At 32.9% G+C, this 21,645-nt stretch overlaps 1 protein-coding gene across 4 annotated transcripts in view; it reads left to right on the forward strand.

Annotated features, from left to right (window-relative positions):
- Positions 1 to 21,645, forward strand: part of LOC119632621 (contactin-associated protein-like 4) — an 89,318-nt gene that overhangs the window by 19,161 nt on the left and 48,512 nt on the right. For all 4 annotated transcript variants that reach the window (XM_038025610.1, XM_038025609.1, XM_038025611.1 and 1 more), the window contains exons 2-6: positions 7,969 to 8,753; positions 8,944 to 9,187; positions 10,682 to 10,901; positions 12,093 to 12,228; positions 19,657 to 19,941. In XM_038025610.1, coding sequence (XP_037881538.1) covers positions 8,027 to 8,753; positions 8,944 to 9,187; positions 10,682 to 10,901; positions 12,093 to 12,228; positions 19,657 to 19,941 — 1,612 coding nt within the window. In that variant the 5' untranslated portion in view covers positions 7,969 to 8,026. The remainder of the gene's footprint in view (positions 1 to 7,968; positions 8,754 to 8,943; positions 9,188 to 10,681; positions 10,902 to 12,092; positions 12,229 to 19,656; positions 19,942 to 21,645) is intronic.

A 21,645-nucleotide genomic window follows, 5' to 3' on the forward strand; every position in this document is an offset into this window, starting at 1 on the left:
TCTCTCTCTCTCTCTCTCTCTCTCTCTCTCTCTCTCTCTCTCTCTCTTTCCGCCCTTTCTTGCTACAAAATGCGCGACTTGAAACGAATATATAGACGCGTACATATATAATTCTATACACTCAACGCACACACACACATGCATATATATATATATATATAAATATATATATACATATATATATATATATATAGTATGTGTAATATGAAAGAATAATATGCACGCTTTCATTTATTTTTGTGTGTGTATAGGTGTGTGAGTGTATTTGTGTTTATGTGTTTAAGCAACTTTCAAAATCCCCAGTAGCAGTAAGTAAAGTTGTTACTTAAGTTTGATTCTATTGTATGTAACATTACGCACTTACACACACAAACACACACACACACACACACACACATATATATATATATAAACAGTGTCGAAAAAGTAAATGTTTATTTAATTTCGTTTATGTATATTTATATCGCCACAAAGTTTAAAGAACACAAAATTTAACTAAATGTTGTTTGTATATATATGAACATATATATATATATATATATATATATATATATATAGTCTTTGCTTTCGCTGCATTTTAATTTATAGTTAAATTTCCTTTGATGTATTGCTCAATTCAACTCAGCAATAACATGCTTATATATGCATACATACATACATATTTAAGTGTATAGAAGAAAATCCTGACAGCAGTTGAAATATTTTTGAGAAACTTTTACTTAAGTTTTCTTCAAAGGATATTCTCTTTCTTGTTATGCAACGGATTCGATTAAATTTAATACCGCCAATGGCCGTATAAAACGAAAAGTTAAGGCAAAACATGATTTATATTTAAACCAAAGAGTGACAAATTTGCAAAATGTTTAACGTATGGATTTATTACATGCAACATTTACTTTCATATTGTTGCCAAGCATCAGAGGCACTCAACTACTATTCATTCATTCTTATAGTCGTTCATTCTTACATATTGTGCTTACATAGTAGCTACGCTCACATGCATATACATGTATATAAAATGTCATCCCGTTACTCTCAGCTATAGTTTATAGTTAATTTATATATACATATATATATATATATGTGTTTTTTTTTTTTTTATTTTTTATACAGTCAGCCAACGTTGCTGAGTGTCTGTTACTGTAGAACATTACATCACATCGTATTGTACTGCGTTGGATTGCTTGCTTGTCTTGTGACCGTCTTGTGTGAACTTTGTCTTATAATTTGATGACTGTTGGTGTGATGGCATTCAATTTCAAGCAATCAAGTCATTTCAATTCATTACACTTGCAGTCAAGCAACTTGAGCTTTCAGTTAAAACTATATATGATTATTGTTGTTGTTATCGTTGTTGTTGTTGTTATTATTATTATTATTATTACTGTAATATTACAATAGCAATATACTGTAACGACTGAGAGCATACACATGACTATTTTATTACGTAGATACTGGGAATTGCCGGGATGTGTAACTACTACTCTATATGTGTTCTAAAATGTAGCATGATTGTTAAATTGTCTGCTTGTCTGTCCGCTTGACATTTTTTATTTGTTTTATTTTTGTATATCATACACTACAGTCACTCTCCACAACATCGTCATCAACGATGGCATATACAAGCAACGACGAACATAAACATTTGTTTATTTGGTCCATTTGTTTGCATTCCTTGCTGACTGTCTTGTCTGTAATGTTATTTATTTTGCTCGAAACGTTTTTATAACAAAATATTTTCATATTCATGTGTATGTAGTGTATGCCTTGCTTCATATCGCTCTTTAAATTAAGTTTAATTTAATTTATAATTTTTTTTTTTTTTTTTTTACTTTATTCGTGTTTGCTTCACTTCGCTTTAATTCTTTTGGATTTCGCTTCTTCTTTTTTCTTATGATTCAATTTTATAATAAAATGCTAGTCAGCAATTAATCTAATTAATAATTGAAACAATTAAAAGCGAACCATAACCCAAAGCATATTCATCGCTTATTGCTTCTCTGAACAAATTGTGTTTTCCGTCTTAGCCATATTATATGTATAAAGTTCCTCATTAACAGCGCCGCACATTGTGTCTCGCTCTCAGTAATACAACGGTTTCGCTGATCGTTCATCTTATTAAAACTGCATATGGATGTTAGCGATTTCTTGCAATTTATCTCCAATCACACGTGAAGAGCACACATAACCGTACATAACCTATAAATTGAAATCATTACGCAGCGTTCTCCTCATTCCTTGCACTACCATACCGCATAAGTATGGGATCACTACAAAGATTATGCGTTGTCTTGAATTTGCCATCAACTATCATTGGCTTAGTCCTAGTTGCAGACAAGTTATACATGACTGAATCGAAATGCTGGCGCACAGTTTAGATAATTCAAACGTACGTCCGAAATTGTGTGTCGCTAAATGACAAGCTTGAAGGAAATTAAATATTTCGAATAAAACGAGAATACATATTACGACATAACCTCAAAGCATAGCTTAGCATAGCTTGTTATTGATTGAAATTTTTAGCCAGAGCTGCTACGAACTCATTTTGTTATTAAGAAATATGGAAAAGCTATTGTTCCATACCTTAGGACTTGGACTTTCTTAAGTAAAACCTCGCGTATTAATAAATCTTTTCAATTTTATATATTTTACCTGCATACAACATCTAGAGGGAGTTGATATAGACTCACCCATTATTTTAGCGATAGATTTTGAGTCATTCAGAAATGATCGATCTAAGCTTTTCCGTCCATCCATCCCTCTTATATACTTGTATTCGATACAATCAGGTCACAATTGTCAAGATTTTTTGATGAAATTCGGTACATTTGCGTACGATTTGGCCCAAGGACGAACGAACGCTACGGAAAATAGTTCCCATCGAACAAATATTTCGGTCACCTTCCACATAAAACCTTATTGTGCAAAATCGTTAAATGAGCGAAATCGTTAATTAAGCGAAACGGTGTAGGGTATTTAATGATGGACCGTGACCCGATGTAATGTGTTTTTTTGCTTAATATTTTTGAAAAATTATCTTACTTTTAGTGAACACAAGTCGTTGTTGTATCACAAGCCAATTGAAATGGAAAGGAGGAATTTGTGCTATAGATTTTGAAAGCAGTTCCATAAAACCAAAAAAAAAAAAAACAAAAAACCAAGAAAGATTCTTAACAAATGTCCCAGTAGAATCATAAAGGAACGTCCAAGGTTCGTGGAAGTTAAAGATGAGGTGAAGGGTGTAAGGGCTTCAATTCATCATGCCCTCGACATATTATCAGATTTTCATACAAAAAACTTATTTATATTTTTAGCGTTGGATGCGGACGAACAAAATACGAACTTATGAGGAACAATCGAGGCAGACAAAGGTTAAACAAATGTTTGCGTCTACCTGATTTAACCGATCCCTACGAGCGCATATGTATCATCGTATGAGATTTTTGACGGGTTGCTTATAATGATAAGCTTTAAATTTGGCCGATAATAAAAGCGGGCCATTTGGATGCGGATTCGTAAAGGCATGCCCTTAATCTCAGCTATCCTTGGACGTGGCAAAAAAAAAAAATAAAAAATCCCATTTGTAATTCTATCCTGTATTTCTTAAAAATGTTTTGCTCTCGACTCGGCCGCTTTTTTTCTCTTTTTTTTTTTTTTAGACATGTCTATGACTGTCTAAACTTTGTTCCCTATGGCGTAAGTCTTCATTCAAAGCGTTTATTTGATTTTGTGTAATTAATTCACTTGGCATTTGCTTTATATCTTAAAACACTACCCTCATCGTGGATAAGTCATTCAATTTATTATGGTATTTCTTGTGCCTTCGTTTGCAATTCTTCTCTCTTGTCCTTTGTCACTTGTTGCTGTTTACACAAGCAGATTACATGTTGATTGAACGGGTTCACCTAACCTAAAACGTGCATAATTCGTGTCGCCGATTATGTTCGTGCGATTTAATATAATTGCTATTTGCTTGATAGGACCGCACTCAGGTGTTTGCCTAATTCATTTACAAAAACAAAAAATGTATCCTCTTAACCTCATGTGGCCTAGAATATCAAATTGCTAAAGTTTATATGTGATAGTGTTCTTAATTGTTTCCAAAATTACATTTTTTTTCTCTTGTTTTTTTTTTTTTTTGGTTTTGTTTTTTGTTTGCAATAGTTATTCATGTTGTTATTCTTGTTGTTGTTGTTGTTGTTATTGTTTTTTTTTTTGTAGCCTAATTGCCAGGACTCCGTTGTAACCGCTTACATTGTGCTTCGTTCAGATCCTTTTGATTTTTCGCGGTTGTCTTTCTATTCATTTCATTTCGTATGACGAAAGGATTGTAAATTCTACCAGTTCCACAGGAAAAATCTGCACTTCAGCATCATCAGTCAATGTCGTATGTGAACGAGAGTATGTGGGAATAAAGTGAAAGAAAAAATTTAAAAAAAACAACTTCACAGTGCTCTGCTCTTCATCTTTTTACTTTTATTTTTTATTTTGGTCATGGTATGTTTTGTGTGTAGTTGATATATATAACCAATCATGTTGCACCATTATTTTGCAATTCTAACGGAAATAAATATCAACCCAAAAAAAAAAATAAAAAAATAAAACAAAGAAAGAATTCGAAAAAGAAAAGAAATAAAAAAAAAAAAAAAAAAAAAACAGAATTAAAAAACCACTCTACGTCAGTTTAAGTAAGAAAATCTAACAAAATCATATCTATATATAGAAAAGAAACTAATTTATGTGTGCATGTGTATATATGAGTAAATATATATATATATATATATATATATATGAGTTTTCGTTTAGAGTGATTGTGCAAAAGAACGTAAGAGATGAAGAAAACAAAAAAGAAGAAAAAATGCGCTTTTGACGACTGAAAATGCTAGTTTCTGAACTGATGATGAGTTATGTAAAGCTTATACTCTGTAAACTGAATGTAATTTAAATGTGAAAGAGAAGGAAAAAAAATGTCAAATATTTTTCGCAGCTAAGTTAACGTACACCAAACACCAAACAAAAATCGAGAATGATGTTGATATTTGGTTGATAACGATAATGATGATGAAGATGATGACAACGGCGAAGACAATGACGATGACAAAGACGATAGTGATGAATAGATAGATGAAACGCGTTCATACACAGTTATACGCATATATATATTTTATTTATTTTATGACATATACGTTGCATATAAATAAATGAGAAACAACGTTAAAGTAAACATCATTACAATAAATTTTCAAAACAAGTTTTCGAGACTCAAATCCATTATGACATAAGATTGCGGGTAGAGTTTCTTCATTACACCTGCATTGTCTTCATTAGCCCACATATTCAATGGATGATGATTTTAGGATCGAGTAATTATAAACCATACACAAGTGATACGAGTCCTTACATAACATAATAACAATGCAGCGTTTGTCAGTTAAGTCGAAAGCAATTTTGTTTTTTGAATTCTGAACTCGCCACAACTGAAAAGCAATTATTGCCTCGGGAAAAATTGAACGCGCTTAACTTATCAGTTTTGATGCATCCGGCGCATGATCCGATTGTTGAAATGTTGTAAAAATAACTTTGAAAGATCCTTGTAAAAATCACTTTGACTCCAGTTTACGATCAGAAAGTTCAGAAGCTCAAAAAACAGTAAGAGAGCAAAAGACCATCCATCACATCTTTCCCTTTGATATAAAGCTCTTTTAAAATAGAGGAAAGATTTGGCCACGAAGTTTTTGCTTGTCGAAGAGCATAGCTCATCTTACATCGATGCTGCAGGCTATCAAAAGGTGTTGAACGCACTCTCGCCTCCCTTGAGCATCCCTTGAGTTCTTTGCTACACATGCTTAAGGCTCGCTTGGCAAAATTTTCAGCCTCCTTTATACACATACACACACACACACACACACACACATATATATATATACACCGGCTAACGGTTGGTTAAGGAACTCGATATCAATCGAGTGATACCCATTGTATCCGATGCTCTTCAACCACTGACTTTTGTGGCTATTAGCTATCAATCAATTGTGCATACTATACGTTATTAAGGTTGATAGCTTCTTGTAAACAATCGAATATTCATGCTTAGATCAGGCACTTTCCTTACTTATTGCAACACAATACTGATAACATAAACTCGAAAAATATAGATAAATAAAAATTATTGTTATCAACAATAACAATTGTACCCAAGCTCAGATAGGTGACATGCAACACTAGCGGCAAAGCATTTTCCTTAGAGTACGGCTGACAGACCAGCCATGAAAGTAAGCCCTCGCTCCATGGAATAATCACACAATTAGAATGGCAAGCAGATCATCATAAGTACATTTCACTCGATTTTGTTTATTTTACGATTACAATTCTCCGGAATATCTGTCCTGTGAATTAGCTATCTACGTCCGGACAGAAACTAAAAGAGACTTCAAGTGTGGTGCGAAAGTTTGAAAATAAATCCACAAATACGTTGCGTTCTTAACAAAGTTTTATTTATCGCTAAAAAATATATCAAGAGCTTAAGACCCTTAATACTATTAATTTCGTTGAAGACGCTCTGTTAAGGGGCAAATATCATTTTATGCCATGCGATAAATACCTTACAACATTTCGTGTGATACATTTCTAGATTTATTCTCGCAATAAAATACGAAAATTGATTCGTATTTACGTGCGAAGGCACTCTTTCAACGGCATACTTTCTTCCGGATTGAACTGCGCTACAGGGCATATTAAATTCACCGCAGATGTATGTAACACACGGACGTCTCTAAGACAGATTTAAAGTTTTATTTTGTTACTGATCTGTAGGGTGCTCGGATGCACGATATTTTGATCATTTTTTCACGTGAAAAAGACTTGAGACTTGAGACAAATTGGTACAAAATATATATTAATCAAAATATTTTCCATCATTTTCTACAAATTTTTCCCATCTTTCGATTCCATCGGTCCCATCGATTGGTTTGACAACAATTCAATCATCGACACATCTTCGCATTTCTTCAGCATTTCAAAATCGCGGGCGCAAACCATCTTGCATCGATCTGAGCAAGTGGTAATCAGAAGACGTTATGTTTGGCAAGTTGCCTGAGTGCAGTAGAACTTCCCGTTCGAGCTACAACAGTATATTCTTGAATACTTTTGCAACGTGTGGTCGCGCGTTGTCATGCAAGCGAGTAATTTTGCGTCTGTTAATCACTATTGCTCGTCTTTTCTGCTACAATATATCGGTCAATTGATTCAGATGACTTCGGCAGATATCTGTAGTAACCGTGTCATTTGGTTGTAGCAACTGCACAGAGTTTCTGTTTTCCAATGCAGAGATTGACAATGTTTTCCCTCGATCGATAAATTGTGTCTTTATCATTACTCTAGAATCCGTCAACCAGCATCCCTATCATATCTTGTAATGTCATTCTGTTACGCTAGGTTTTCAGTGGCATTTAGCTAGAAAGTCAATGTTTGGAAGTTGAATAGTAGACCGAAGTTTCGTCGACAGTTAAAAGCCTGTGCAATGAACTGTCCACCGAATGTATTAAACATAATAAACGCGTTTCCATCTTTTGATTAATCAGATAGCACAGATAGCAGAAAACACAACACAACACACAAACAAAAACTGAAATAAGTTAGACGCTAAATGATCCCAAATTTCAATCGAGATTAATTTCATTGTGTACCGTCAACAGAGCAAAGACTAATGAAGCAATTTTGATACAAAAGTGTTTGCTTTCAAAAGAATTCCATTTATACATTTCGTCCCCATCCCGTGCCAGTCAATTTAAGTTTTGTGAAATATACTTTTCAAATACTGTCCCCTGTTTTTTGTTTTTTTTGATGTCAATAAAAGCGTAAACACGCAAATAAAGCTTTTTTTCTCTTTTGAAATATTTAATTAACATTCTTTATAAGTTTTGTTTTCTAGAATTCTTTTTATTAACCTTGACTTTCTTTCTCTTTCAGATTGTATACGTTTGTAATAAAAGCCAAATTCGCCAGTTATTTATTTTTTTTTTTTTATATGCAAACAAAAATAAAACTGCACAGAAACAATATAATGTCATCACTTACCCAAAATCTGACAACAATACCGTTCTTATTATACTGCTACTGGCTATGGCTTCCTATTTTACTCAGTACAAGTTCCTTATTAATTTATGTTGCTGCCATACCTACCGCCACCAATACACATTTATTAACGCCCTCGGCCAGCGGTAGCAGCATTACTTCGAGCATTTCCAACACTCAGAGCGGCAACACTAACAACAACAATATGAATATGAACAACGTTAATAGCGTTAATGCAAATACACAGTTAAATACTGGCCTCAATCCAATAACCGGTTTAATCAATGCTAACACCCTTACGGCTGCCAATGCTAATGCTGGCGTAGGTACGGTTGGTGTCGGTGGTGTACCGGTGGTCGGTCTTAATTTAACCAACAATAATGCTATTGGCTTAGCAACTGTCAACACTGGTACGAATATTGATTTACTGGGCATTATGAACGGTACGGTGAATAGCGGTAGCAGTAGTGGTAATATTGTTGCTTTACCTAAAGAAAAAATTTATGAGAAATGTACGGGACCGGCAGACCCTGGTCCCTGCAAGCAATACACGTACAAATGGCGTTATGAGCCAACAACAAATGAATGCTCCTCGTATATATGGGGTGGTTGCGATGGTAATCCTCAAAATCGTTTTAATAGTGAAGCCGAGTGTTTATTCCATTGCATAGGAGCACCACGTAAGCAATTTTTATTATTGATGTTTTAAATTTCAAGAAAATAAACAAAAAAAACGAAAATGTTTTCATTTCATATTTTGTCGCTTACGGTTTTGCTTAAGTGCATAATAATAATTTCAAATAAAATATTTACTTTTTTCTACCTATTAGTATAGCTCATGTGAATGGCCTAAGTTACTTTTCATTTCAGACACTTTACCGCCGTTTTTGCAAACGACTACCCACGAACCTAGCACTACAGATGCCTCACAGGCTTTGCTGCCGTTTTCTTTGCCGCCCACATTTGGCGACTTTGACACAAGCCCCATACCCTTTGAACAACGTGGCCCTGAATTAACTTTCGCCGAAACGGGTCAAGAGAAAACTTTCGTTTTTGCTCAGAATAACACATTCATACAAATTGACGGTGATATTATACAAACATTTCAATTACGGTAAGAATAATATATAAAACATTACTTACAATAGCTTAAGCTTTTAACCGTAAAATCATCTAAAATGCACAGAAAATTAAATTGAACTTTTCTCCTACTTCTTATTACTCTTACAAAATCCATCAAATAAATATACTTTAATTGTAAAATTTTTCCAAAACAAAAAAAATAAAAAAAAACAAACAAACAAACAAAAGGCCACTCTCTAAAAGTAGAATAAAATTATTTTTCATTTATTTTGTTAATTTTCAATCTCGTATGCGCTTAAAATTATGCTATCAATTTTGGTATAATGTGCTTAGATGTAAAGAAAAACTTTTTTCACATTATTGCTCTCTAAACGAAAAGATGAATATGTTTACATGGATTTGATATAAAGTAATAACTTTCTCTTTCTCTCTCTTTGTTTCATTTTCTTTATTGGATAAGATACAGTAAAGTTGAAATTGTTCAATTTGAATTCAAGTTAATTCAGTGAAAGTGTTCTTTGCTTCATTTGCCTTAATACAAATGATGACTATATATTTATTTGTATATTCATTCATTCTTATCGAGATGTTCCAACTCAAACTTATATTTCATACCTTTTTAAACACTTAACACTTCCTCTTTTTTTTTTTTGTTCTAAATCCTCAACTCCTCGAATTTCTTTTCTTTTTTTTTTTTTTTTTTTTTTTGACATTACATTAGTTTATTAATTGGTAATTAATTGTATTAATACAAAGTAGTATACGAAGAGATCTATTACACGTGAATAAAGATTCGCTGGCGAAGATGGAAAAGTGCTCCTGTAGCTTTGGATTACATATAATCGTAAAAATATTATTCATTTTTATTACGTTATTTTAAAATGCAAATTAATTAATTATGAATGCAGAATCAAGTTAAGCAAATGTCTATAATAATAAAAAAAAAGATTTCTTGTAGATACAATTACCACCAATTACTTTGTACTTTTTTTTTATATCAATTACTTAAAAATTTAATGTTCATTATAGAGATGATCCCCAGTTCTTTAGTATAAATAAAAAAGAAAATTAAAACGAAAATTATTTATGTATTTGTTCAAAGGATCATAATCCGCGAATGCATAACTTAGTTCGCGGCAGTTTTCAAGATATCTTAAGTGTTCAGTGTTGATGACATCAAAATCGCAAGCATAGAAATTTTACAATTATCTTTGACACTGATGTCCTTGTGAAGAATTTCTTGTCAGAGATGAAAAAAATCTTTAATTTTGCGATTTTCTTTTATATAGTTGATATAATATAACAGTTTATTTTTAGATTATTTTTCAAAAGATTCGTTTAAACTTGAAAAAAAATGAAATTAAAGTTTGAGTAGATAAACAACAAATAAAAATGTTCAAGTTATATCTCTAAAATTAAACTTTACCGTAAAATAATATTTCATCAAAAAAAGTGGATATATGTACTATGTATACTATTGTGATGTACGAACGGTCGATCCAGTAATATTTAAAAATTTTTACAGTTTATGTCGCGAGATATCCTTCCAATTTCGTACCCGCCTGCCACACGGTCTCCTCGTTTATCATAATGTCAAAAATCCAGATCGCATCAATTTAAATCCTTACGCTTTATATGTAATTGTGGAAAAAGGGCAATTGAAAGTGGTTCATGTCTTTGGTAAACATTCTACTAGCGTTACAGTAGGTGAAGGTTTAAATCGTGATGAATGGCACAGTGTTATGGTAAGAGAGTAAACGCAATTATTCTATCGTTCTCACATGTACATACATATGAACACACCACCCATCTATTGTCATCTAAACCACATTAGTTATAAGTTATAATGATTTATGAGAGCATTTTTAAGTGATGTAAGTGAAAAGTAAAAATTTTTGAAAAATTTTTCTCTTAGAAAAGTTTCTTCTTTTTTTTTTTCTTTTTTTTTAATTTTTCCAAAAATTTTCATAAAAACCAACAGTTGTTGTCTCCGAATCAAAGTCATTAATAATAGAGTTTTTTTTTGTTTTTTTTATTTTTATTTTTTTTTATTTTTTTTTATTTTTTTTTTGTTCTGATATTTTGCCTTTCAATCACGTTTCACTTGATGTCAATCGTTGTAAGCTGGCATATTCCGGGGATAGTGAGGAGGGAGGTGATTGAAGTAAAATATTGATTGTATCTATGTCGGAGATTTGTGCTTTTTATACAAGCGCACATAAATACGCAACGCGAACAAAAGAATGAAGTATATGTGTGTGTGTAATTTGATTTAAACAATATTTACCAAGAGTTTCACTCTGATATTTGGATGCAATTCTCCATTTTATCAAATTCACGTTTGAAAAATATTCTCGACCTTCCTGAGAAGGGCCGTATTCGTTAAGTTTCATTTCATTATTTTGTGATGTGTTTGTGCCCAGCTTGAAAGGCTTTAAAATTTAGATATATATATATATATATATATATAGATTCTTTTCTATATTTTTGCATATTTAGGCTATATATGTGTGTATATATGTTTTTTAGGTGTTGATTTAATAAACATTTTTACAAACACTTTCATGTGCTAAATAATTTTACATACCTAGTTTTTAATTTTCATGTATGTCCTATTGGATGTAGTTATGTACGTAAACTTTGCATTCAGTGTAATGTACTGCATGTTAATGTTATGTATTTTTCATGTCTTATCTGCACCGAAACATTCATCTTTCTTTTCATAAAACACTTTCAACAACTTGTCTGTGTGTATGTGTATGTGTGTGCATATATAAACTCGCACACATATGCGTTCAATGCTTGTATTTATGTAACTTTCGATTCCATAATTTCAAATTTCATTTGTATATTTGTCTATGTGTCTCAGTGTTAACTGCTACATGGTTACGTATGTATAAATGTATGATTGCGTGCGTATGCATTTGCTTTTTCAGGTACGCATCGATGTTCATGGAGCAAGATTAATTGCACGAGTTGACAGTAATCAAGAGGAAGTGTATCTGAAGGGCCTAAATCATGATACTAACTATGGCGTCTCAACGAATCTACCATCAGTGGTATTAGTGGGCGGTAAGTCTATCTCTTGCATTAACTATCCCACAATACAATATTCGCATATGACTAAAATTAAAAAGCAAATTGAAGCACTTTACCTGAACACATATTCCCCTTTCTCATAAAAATCTACTTTAAATTCTTTTCGTACAAAAAAGGAAAACGAACCTAGATTAACATTCCTTTTGCTTTCCAACTTATGGTTATAAACTGCTTTCGTTTCTCTTCTTTTTTTTTTCCTCTCTCTCTCTCTCTCTCTCTCTCTCTCTCTCTCTTTTTCTCTGTTTTCTACTCCGTTATATACGAGAATTTATGTGACTTTTTCCCTTTTTGTATTCATCAGCAAAAAATGTAAGTGTATTAATTTTGTCATAGCCTTTGAAAAGCAGAGAAATAATCTTCAAGAACCCATAAGATATGTATATTTTCTAGAACGAATACTATCGGTATCGGGTATCACGAGTACTTCTCTTCTCAATATATGTGTTTGTGCCCAACTCAAAGCCGTAGTAATTGATATGAAAACTTGATGTATAGATTATGTATCGTTTATTTCCGGTTTCCGACGAAAGGGCAAATATAATCAAATCAATTTAATTGTTCCGAAATTGACTCTCATATGGAGACATTTACCAAAGTAATGGAAAATTTTCGTTTCATAAATATGATCTCAATTTTCATTAATAGCCGTCATTCCTCGTGCCGCCGTCTTCTTCTTATTCTTAAGAGAAGAATGAATTTCGAAGAATCGCAGCCAATGACTCCCTTAAAATAACGCCGTGAACTTTTGACACTTCAGATACATACATTCAAGCAATAGGTTTTCAAAATCATTTCAGTTTTTTTTTTTTTTTTTAGTTACTAAAGGAGTATTTAACAGCAAATAAGCTTGTTATCGTAATGTTACCTATTTTGCTAGTCGCGGCCACCGACGGACAGACGACAGCGTACAATTTCCGAATAGACGGGCAATATGCGATGGATATCGAAAAATTCGACCTAAACCGCATACAATTTTTCTTCAGCACTTTCTCGCTCTCTTCGTAGCGTTCTTTGGTTGCAATTTTACCGGGAAATTAAATTCCTTACTGAAACAAGCTCATAGAGTCACAGCTACATAAACACATGCACACGTATTGATGTTGTTATTTAGCATTAAAATATGTGACACAACTTTAATTTGTGTTGCTTTCATTCGAAATTTTTACTGGTCAACTTGTATAAGTAAAACTTTGCCTGACTAAATAAAGCGATCAAATCATTAGCAATATATCAGTACGAGTTCGTGTGCGAGTGTTTTTTGCTTACGTTTATTTTATAGGATGGAAATTACATTTGAAATATTTTAATAGAACATAATTTTCAAATAGATTACTCAATTCTTTCGTATATGAATCGTCAGAATGGTGGAATTACCATCAAGTATATTAATTAAATTGAGTCTCTTTTAAGACATTGTAACAACAAACGGCCCATCATGAAATATCTTGCTCCATTTTACAGTTAGTCATACAATGACTTCGCAAAATTGTCTCTTTTTTTTTATAGGAAGTGATCGAAAATCCGTCGTCCGATCCGAACCGTTTCACTTTCAATAGCTTATTCATCCATGGACGTGCCAAATGTATGAAATCAAAATGTGTTAAAGATCGCGGCATTTGTGTGGTTGAAGAAACGACAACTAAACAGGCAGACAGACGTATAGACAAACTTAGAAACAGTTTCCGATTCTGAATCGATTAAAATAATAAAAGATGAATCTACAGCAATGGTTGCATACATCCGTACAAACTAAGTATAATTTTTTATCGCCTGGCACGACAAGCGATATATGGCATAGCAATAGAAAAGATCTGCTTCCTTTAAGCGTTCTGATCTAATTTAGAAAATATTCCTACCTCGTCGAAATAGCAAACTATTTCGTATCATTTTGCATTTTCGAACGACCACTAATTCCAAAAGAAATGGTTAAACCTAACGCCATATCTCGTCCCCGATAAACTTCATTTGCATATTCTTTTGCAAGAATTTCTCTTGAAATCAAAAATTCTTAGTAGCTATAAGGAGGTATTTTAAAATCGAAATATCATTGCAAAAATTATGCTGAACTTGAAAAGCAAATATATATTTGAATCTTTTAATTTATGGTTATATCCTTTGTATGCTAAAAGCAGTTTTCGGAATAAACTAATAATTAAATTATTCCTGCTGAGCATATTGCCTCATATATTTAATCAAAATATGCCTAACGGGTTAAGCTTATCACAAATTTTATATTTTTTATAGCAGATGTAAAGAAATTTCTTATCATATTTTCAGTTGATTTTAACAAGTTTAATGCTACGCTTTAAAAATAATATCATTAAAAATAATTGCATTATTTCTGCAGTGTCTTGATGAGAAATCCTTTTATACCGAAAGACGATGAATGTATTCATTTTGTCAACGACCAAAAGGAAGCTTGAGATACTCAACATAATGCATACATACATTCCTGATTAGCAGTAAATTCTAAATCACTTTATGCATATCCGTCTGTCCGTCTGTCCGTCTGTTGTACGCATTCTTCTGACCGCAAAAGTCGATTTCAAATTAGGCAGAAGCATTGGAAGTTCTTGCACGCAGATGGATATTGAAAATGGGCGAAATCGTTCGAAGGAGACGCACACAGCACCATATAAACATAGAATACCTCTCGTTTTCCAAAACGAATGAAAGGAAAATTAGTTTATTGCTCATTACTCATAAACTATGGTAATTAAATGTAAAAAAAAATTTGAAGGCATATTCTATGGGCGACGTTATAGCATTTTTGCACAAAAAATGAAAAAAATTGACCACGCCTACCCAATATTATAGTGTATTAAATATAAATTTTTTTTTTTTTTTCTTAATACCTTGATAACATGCAGACAAAATATTTTAATTTAAAATGAAACTACAAAACCCATGCAACAACACGCGTGTCGAACGAAAGCAAAACAAATACCTCGTATTTATATGATTAAAACTTATTCAACCAGTTTGCGATGATAAATATTTTATATATCAAAAATTTCTTCTAACGGATCATTTATTTCTTCAAACGACAGAGATTTCGTTTATGGGTAAAAATTTGCAAAGAAAAGAAAATACTTTGAACATTTATCAAGATTATCGAAAGGTAAAAACTATTACTAAAATAGAAAATGAGATGATCTAAAATGTAATTTTAAAAGATGTAAAATACAACAACAAGTAAGCAAACTATACTCGGCCACGAAATCACGGAATCTTTTATACCCATCGCCGTTATCCTAGAAAAGATATAAAAAAAAGGGCCAAAATAAATACATTTTCTTAAAAGTGAAAATTTACATGTGTACATGTATGTATGTGACGTAGTTTATGAGTAACAAGCAGAAAACATGGAAAGCAAATATGTTCACAGTTTTTGTAGCATAGTTGTGTGCGCGTTGTAGGCCTATCCTTCAACCATTTTCAGTCATATGCAAATTCTTTTCAATATGTTGATTATTGCGAACGAGAGAAGCCTTACCGCAATTATTGCACAGTTGGGCCGACAGGCAGATAAACAACCAAACAGACGGACATGCTTAGATGCATTCCGAATTTTCGAATTAGCCAAAAACTTGCATACTTTGCACATTATAAAAATATTTAAAAAAAAAAAAAATTCAATTGTCATACAATTACAATATAGAGTAACCGTGGTCAGCCGTGGCCCATAGAATATATTTATGTAGATTGTATCTATTGCACCTTATGAGGAATAAGCAAGAAATGAATTATTTATTCTTATTGAAAAACAGAGATATTCTCAGTCTACGTGGTAGTGTGGGCGTGTCCTTCGATCGATTTGGTCCTTTTTCTATATCGACTTCCAGTGTTTCTGCCAAATTTCAAGTCGATAGCGTCTTTTTTTTTTTACAGTCAGGAGAATGCTTACAATATTTATCACACAGACGGGCAGATGGACAGACAGACAGACATACTTAAGTCGATTCAGAATTTGATGCTGATCAAGAACATACATACTTTGCGGTGTCTATGAAACTTCCTAATGGGCGTTGCAAACGTTTTGACAAAGTAAAAAATACCCTTCTTCTTGCGATGATGGGTATAAAATAAATGCCAGACTGACGAAAAATTGGATTAAGACCTGCACAATCTCTCTCTCTCTCTCTCTATGGGAAAAGCAATTTAAAATTATTTTCCTTTAATTTTTTCAAACTAAAAATGTACCGAATATTGAAACATTTCATCAAAATTGTTATTGACTAACGCTTGCCAGTGTACAGGGCATGTACCAACTTAGATCATTTTCATTTAAAGAGAGTTCAATATTTTTATTTAGTATTTAAGATTTAAAGGAGAATGCATCCGACTGACCTACTAGAGTATGTGCTGCTAAATTATGCTTATCGTGGCTTCCTAATCAAGAGAAGAAAAAACTTTATTTATTTTATGTTGAAAATTTTTATTCTTACAGGTTCGCTCATAGCAGCATAGATAGTACTAACCTTGAAATCTAATCATTTCTTAGAGAACAAAAGAAAAAAAAGTTCGGAATTATGACATTTCTCAATTCGGTTACGGCCAACTGTGAAGCGCTAACATTAAACGCATATACCGCGTATATCCGTATCCGCATAACATATGCCTTGATATGATATAATGTGAATAGTACTCGCACAAGATATTTTTAATAAAATGTGTAAAAATTATTTTCGAAACTATTTTTGTCGGATATCTATGAGAAAAACTTATGAAACTTATTATGTACTGTTAAACTGGTTCATTAATCTTCATTACCGATTTTACATGTACGACAAGCAACTATTTAAACTACAACAACAATAAGACCGACAATGAACAAAACTTTACTCATTTACTGAAGTTTTTGAATACAAAACAAAACCGCTAAATTGAAACAAAAAGAGGAAAAACAGAAAAAAACATAAACAGAAAAAAAAAAAAAAAAGATAGAAATTGAAAATACACCCTAAACGTGTAAAGGATATGTTGATCTACAATATTTGTCGCTTTTAGTTCGCTTACTCCGTATTATTAACTAACAGACTAATAAAAAGAGAGCCGCGCCTTATGAACGCCGATATTTTCTAATTTTATTGATTTCAATTTGTGCGGAGGTATCTCGTTCGCAACTTATTAACGCCATACTTGTTGTAAGCAGAATTGCCAAGGCGAAGAAGCGCACATAGCCCGCCCTCCCAAATAGTTTACATTTTTAGAGGTTTTTTTACGCAATACATAACAATAAAATTAACTTATTAACACTGCAATTGTAGTAAGCAGAATTACCGTAGTGAAGAAGCAAACATAGTCCGCCCACCAAAATAGTTTAAATTTTTTGGGATTTGTTACACAATTCACAACAATCGAATGACTATTAAAAGTTGCGTAACAGGCTGAAGTATGTTAGGAGAAAGCAAAGCAATCAAGCGTATGCCAACTTCTTAGCAAGTGAGGCACATGCTCCATAATAAAGGTACACCAGGAGGTAAAAAGTGGTGACCCTAATGAGATATATGTAAGCACAATTAATGACTTTCCGTCCAAAATCAACTAAATGTCCGCGAATCATTTTAGAGTAAGAGATTCGCTTTCCCCCCATTTCAGAATGTGGATGAAAACATTATTCGTAGTGCTATTCGAAAGATAACATCTACCTTGGTTGGATTCGACAGAGCATCTATCAAACTTATTCACTTCATATTTCCTTACATATCTAGCCATCTATTACATGTCGTGAATACGATACTAATGGTGGCTTCCACCACCCAGCGACAATGTCTTTGCTCAATCTCTATACAATCTAAATCTATATCTGTCTCTAAAGGTTAAGCATACCATTGCGCATTCCCTCCTCATAACGTACCTTGACTATTGTATCGATATCTTTTCTGGGTGCCTAAGGTGACGTAACGCCGACAGCCGTAACGTCTTACGACTCGTACGATTGTTTCTATTCGTAAATCGAAAGTTGAACATCATTCACTTGACTACACAGAATTGAAGCAATTCTATCCAGAATTGACTCATTTCCAGGTACAATTGCATTTTTACTGCGAACTCTATATATAGTTGTTGCGTATGTTTCGCAACACATTATAGCACTAATGTGCTTTTCTGCTGTCGAGTGCAACTAGAATCATAATTTCTTCGTCGCTGGTTGTTAGAGAAAACATTGAAAGGTTCATTGAGACATCAAGCATCACCGAAGGATGAAGGATATATTCATTTTGTCAAAGCGTTTGCAACGCCCAGAAGGCAGCATCAGAGACTCGACAAAGTATATGAATATTCTTGATCAGTATCAAATTATAAATCGATTTAAGCATGTCCGTCTGTCCGTTTGTCCGTCTGTCTGTGCAATATCTGTTGTAAACATTCTCCTGACCGCAAAAATTAATCTAACGACTTTAAATTAGGCAGAAGCATTAAAAGTTCTTGCACGCAGTTCGTTATTGAAAATTTAAGATATCGCCTGTAAAGAATTTTTAAAGGACACGCCTATAAGGCCCGCATGCCTATACGACAAAAACTTTTATTTTGAAAATAGAATAACTCAGCTGCGCCCACTCCACTCCACATTACAGAGCATATAAATTTTATTCTTCTACTTCCTTTGTCTTTTTTTAGGATAACGGTGATGGGTATAATAAGTTCGGTCCGGACCAAAATCAATTTTCTTACTCGTTAACAGCGACTTGTGTTCATTTTCCGAAAAAATGAAAACATTTAAGAAATTCAACATTTATATCCGTAATAGATGCTTATAGATATACGCACATGCGCATTGCATCACGACAAAGTTTTATCGCAATCTTTCCCACTAGACGAATGTAGAATCGCATAACTTTTCTAGTGTTAAGGCTATCCCGCCATATGATAGCGAGTGCGAATTGTCACTATCTGTAAATGATTAAAGTCAAAATACCATAACATTTAATAATTCAGTTAAAAATAAAAGTGATGAGAAGTTATGGGCAATGCCAGACCAGTTATATCGTGACTGGGAATTTTGTTTAAGCGAGCTTTTTCCTAATGAACAATCTGAACTGAATATATGAATTATATTAATATCAAAATAAACCGACTTGAGCCATTTTCCAACTGAACGACGCTTATAAAAAATTTCAAATAAATTAACTAAGAAGTCGATGTTAACAGCAGCTGTTTACTATTATTGTGGGTTCTCTTACTCTCTTCTCTTTTTCTTCTTTTTTTCTTCTTGTTTTGTCCTTTAATTTCATCATTAAAAAACATACACAAAATGTTGTTATTATATTGTGTGTATTTTTCGTTAGCCATCCTGTGCGGTAATAATTTTAAGTGAATTTCATTATTACTCTGTTACATATATGCTAAGCTCTTGTTGATGCTTTTTTTCTCTTTTTTTTTTTAATTTTCTCGCAGGACTATCTTCGGAGGAGAAACTGCATGGTGTCAAATATATTATTGAATCATTTGTTGGCTGCATACGTAACGTTGTTTTAAGTTCGGGTAAAGCTGCTTCCGATTTGTTGCCGATTACACCGCTGGTGGCCACAAAACATGAAAACGTTTATGAGGGCTGTTCAGATAAATGCCATTCGAGGCACAACTTATGCTTTGTCGGTTCAAGATGCATTAATCACTATTATGGCATCTCATGCGATTGCTTTGGCACCCACTATGAAGGCGAGCACTGTGATATTTACAGTAAGTAAATGTTTGCTACAATGTACAGAATACATAAATTAAAAAAAAACAAAAAAAAAAAGAAAAAGCAATTACTTAAATTATAACACTTGGAAGAACTGAATGGGGTATGGAGGGGGGCAAAAACATGAATGCAGAAAACTTTGTCTTACCTCATATCGAATAAATTTATTATTTATCAGTTTGTTAACTCTGTTCAAAGAAAATTGAAGTTTGTCTAAAATTAGAAAATTCGAAAATTTTTCATTTCAAATTTGCATTTAATAAATTTGTTTTGCGCAAATCATCATTCTAAGCCATTTTCGAAACAATATGTCGCATAGAAATTCTTATCTGCCTATCGATCCGCGGTCTGTTAAAAAACTGTTAACCGATCACAAGAAGTCGCTAAAAGAAGCACAAAGTCGCGTTGACCTAACCCCAGTGCCGTTAATGACTACTACTTTCCTTAAAATAGATCAACTTAGATTGGATTATCAGGCCAGCAAACGTATCATGAACGATAATATCGCTTTGCTTACGAAAATTAATAAAATCCAAAGAAATCATGGTTTTACAGAAAATTTTAGAAGCAGCAAAGCCATATATCCCACCAATCATGTACGCTCCTGTCAGCGCTTAGAACAAATCGAACAGGAAAATTTTATGCTGGGTTGCCGATTACTAACCGTAAAATCCTCTATTAACACCTGCTTCGGGAGCGCAAGTTCACGGTTAAGAAAGAAACGGCAAAAACATGCTGTACCGTATTATATTATGGATAGATATCGCGATATCGTCGACAAGACAGAGATAGCCATGCTAGGGCAACTGTTAAGACCGAAAATCTTCATCGATTTATATGTGAAGAATGTAAGACCGCTTGGTCGCTTATCTATACAACTTTTTACTGAAGCTTGCCCCGAAATGATTTTGGAATTTATACGCATTTGCAGTCATGGCGAATCGAGCGCATGGAAAGTTATTCGCATTTTTCCCATTCTTTGGCTTGAGGGGGAATTAACAGCTGAAAACGAAATACTCACCAGGCCCGGCTTTGAGCATGAATACAATTGTATTGATCATGGGCACGGGCGTGGTATTTTGTCTTTTGCTCAAAATTATCTCGACGGTTTTCCGCCTGGTCTTATAAATTTTAGTATCAGCTTTAAAGAGCTGGCCACTCTAAATGGTCAACGCATACCATTTGGTATAGTAGTCAGCGGCCTCAAGATACTAGACATTATTCAAGACTATGGTACTAAAAATGGCAAAACCAAAAAAGATATCCTAATCGTGAAGTGCGGTGTTTTCTCTTAACTAATTCATTTGAAAATTATTAGCCGGTCCTTGTAAATTCCAAAAGAGAAATATTTGCAAAATTTTGCAAAAACAAAAAACAGATGTTCTTCAAATTTTATCGAACTTGGCTTAAAGTTACTATTTTCAATAAATTCAAAGCTATTAACACTTTATATGAGAAATGTATAATAAAACAAAAAAAAAAAAAAAATTCATAAAAAAAAAACAAATTTTAGTTTTTATACATACATAAATCGCATGCAGCTACAAATTTGTTTGTGAGCCATCCAATGAGTTCATAATGAAAATTAAATAAATCCTAAGCGAAGAGTTTTGTAATTTTCACACAACTTTATCAATAGATATCTATTAAGGTATATCAAGAAGTTTATCATTCAACAGAATCTAAAGTAATAAACAATC

Source organism: Glossina fuscipes, unplaced genomic scaffold (genome assembly GCF_014805625.2).
Source record: "Glossina fuscipes isolate IAEA_lab_2018 unplaced genomic scaffold, Yale_Gfus_2 1, whole genome shotgun sequence".
In the NCBI taxonomy this organism is placed as follows: Eukaryota; Metazoa; Arthropoda; class Insecta; order Diptera; family Glossinidae; genus Glossina; species Glossina fuscipes.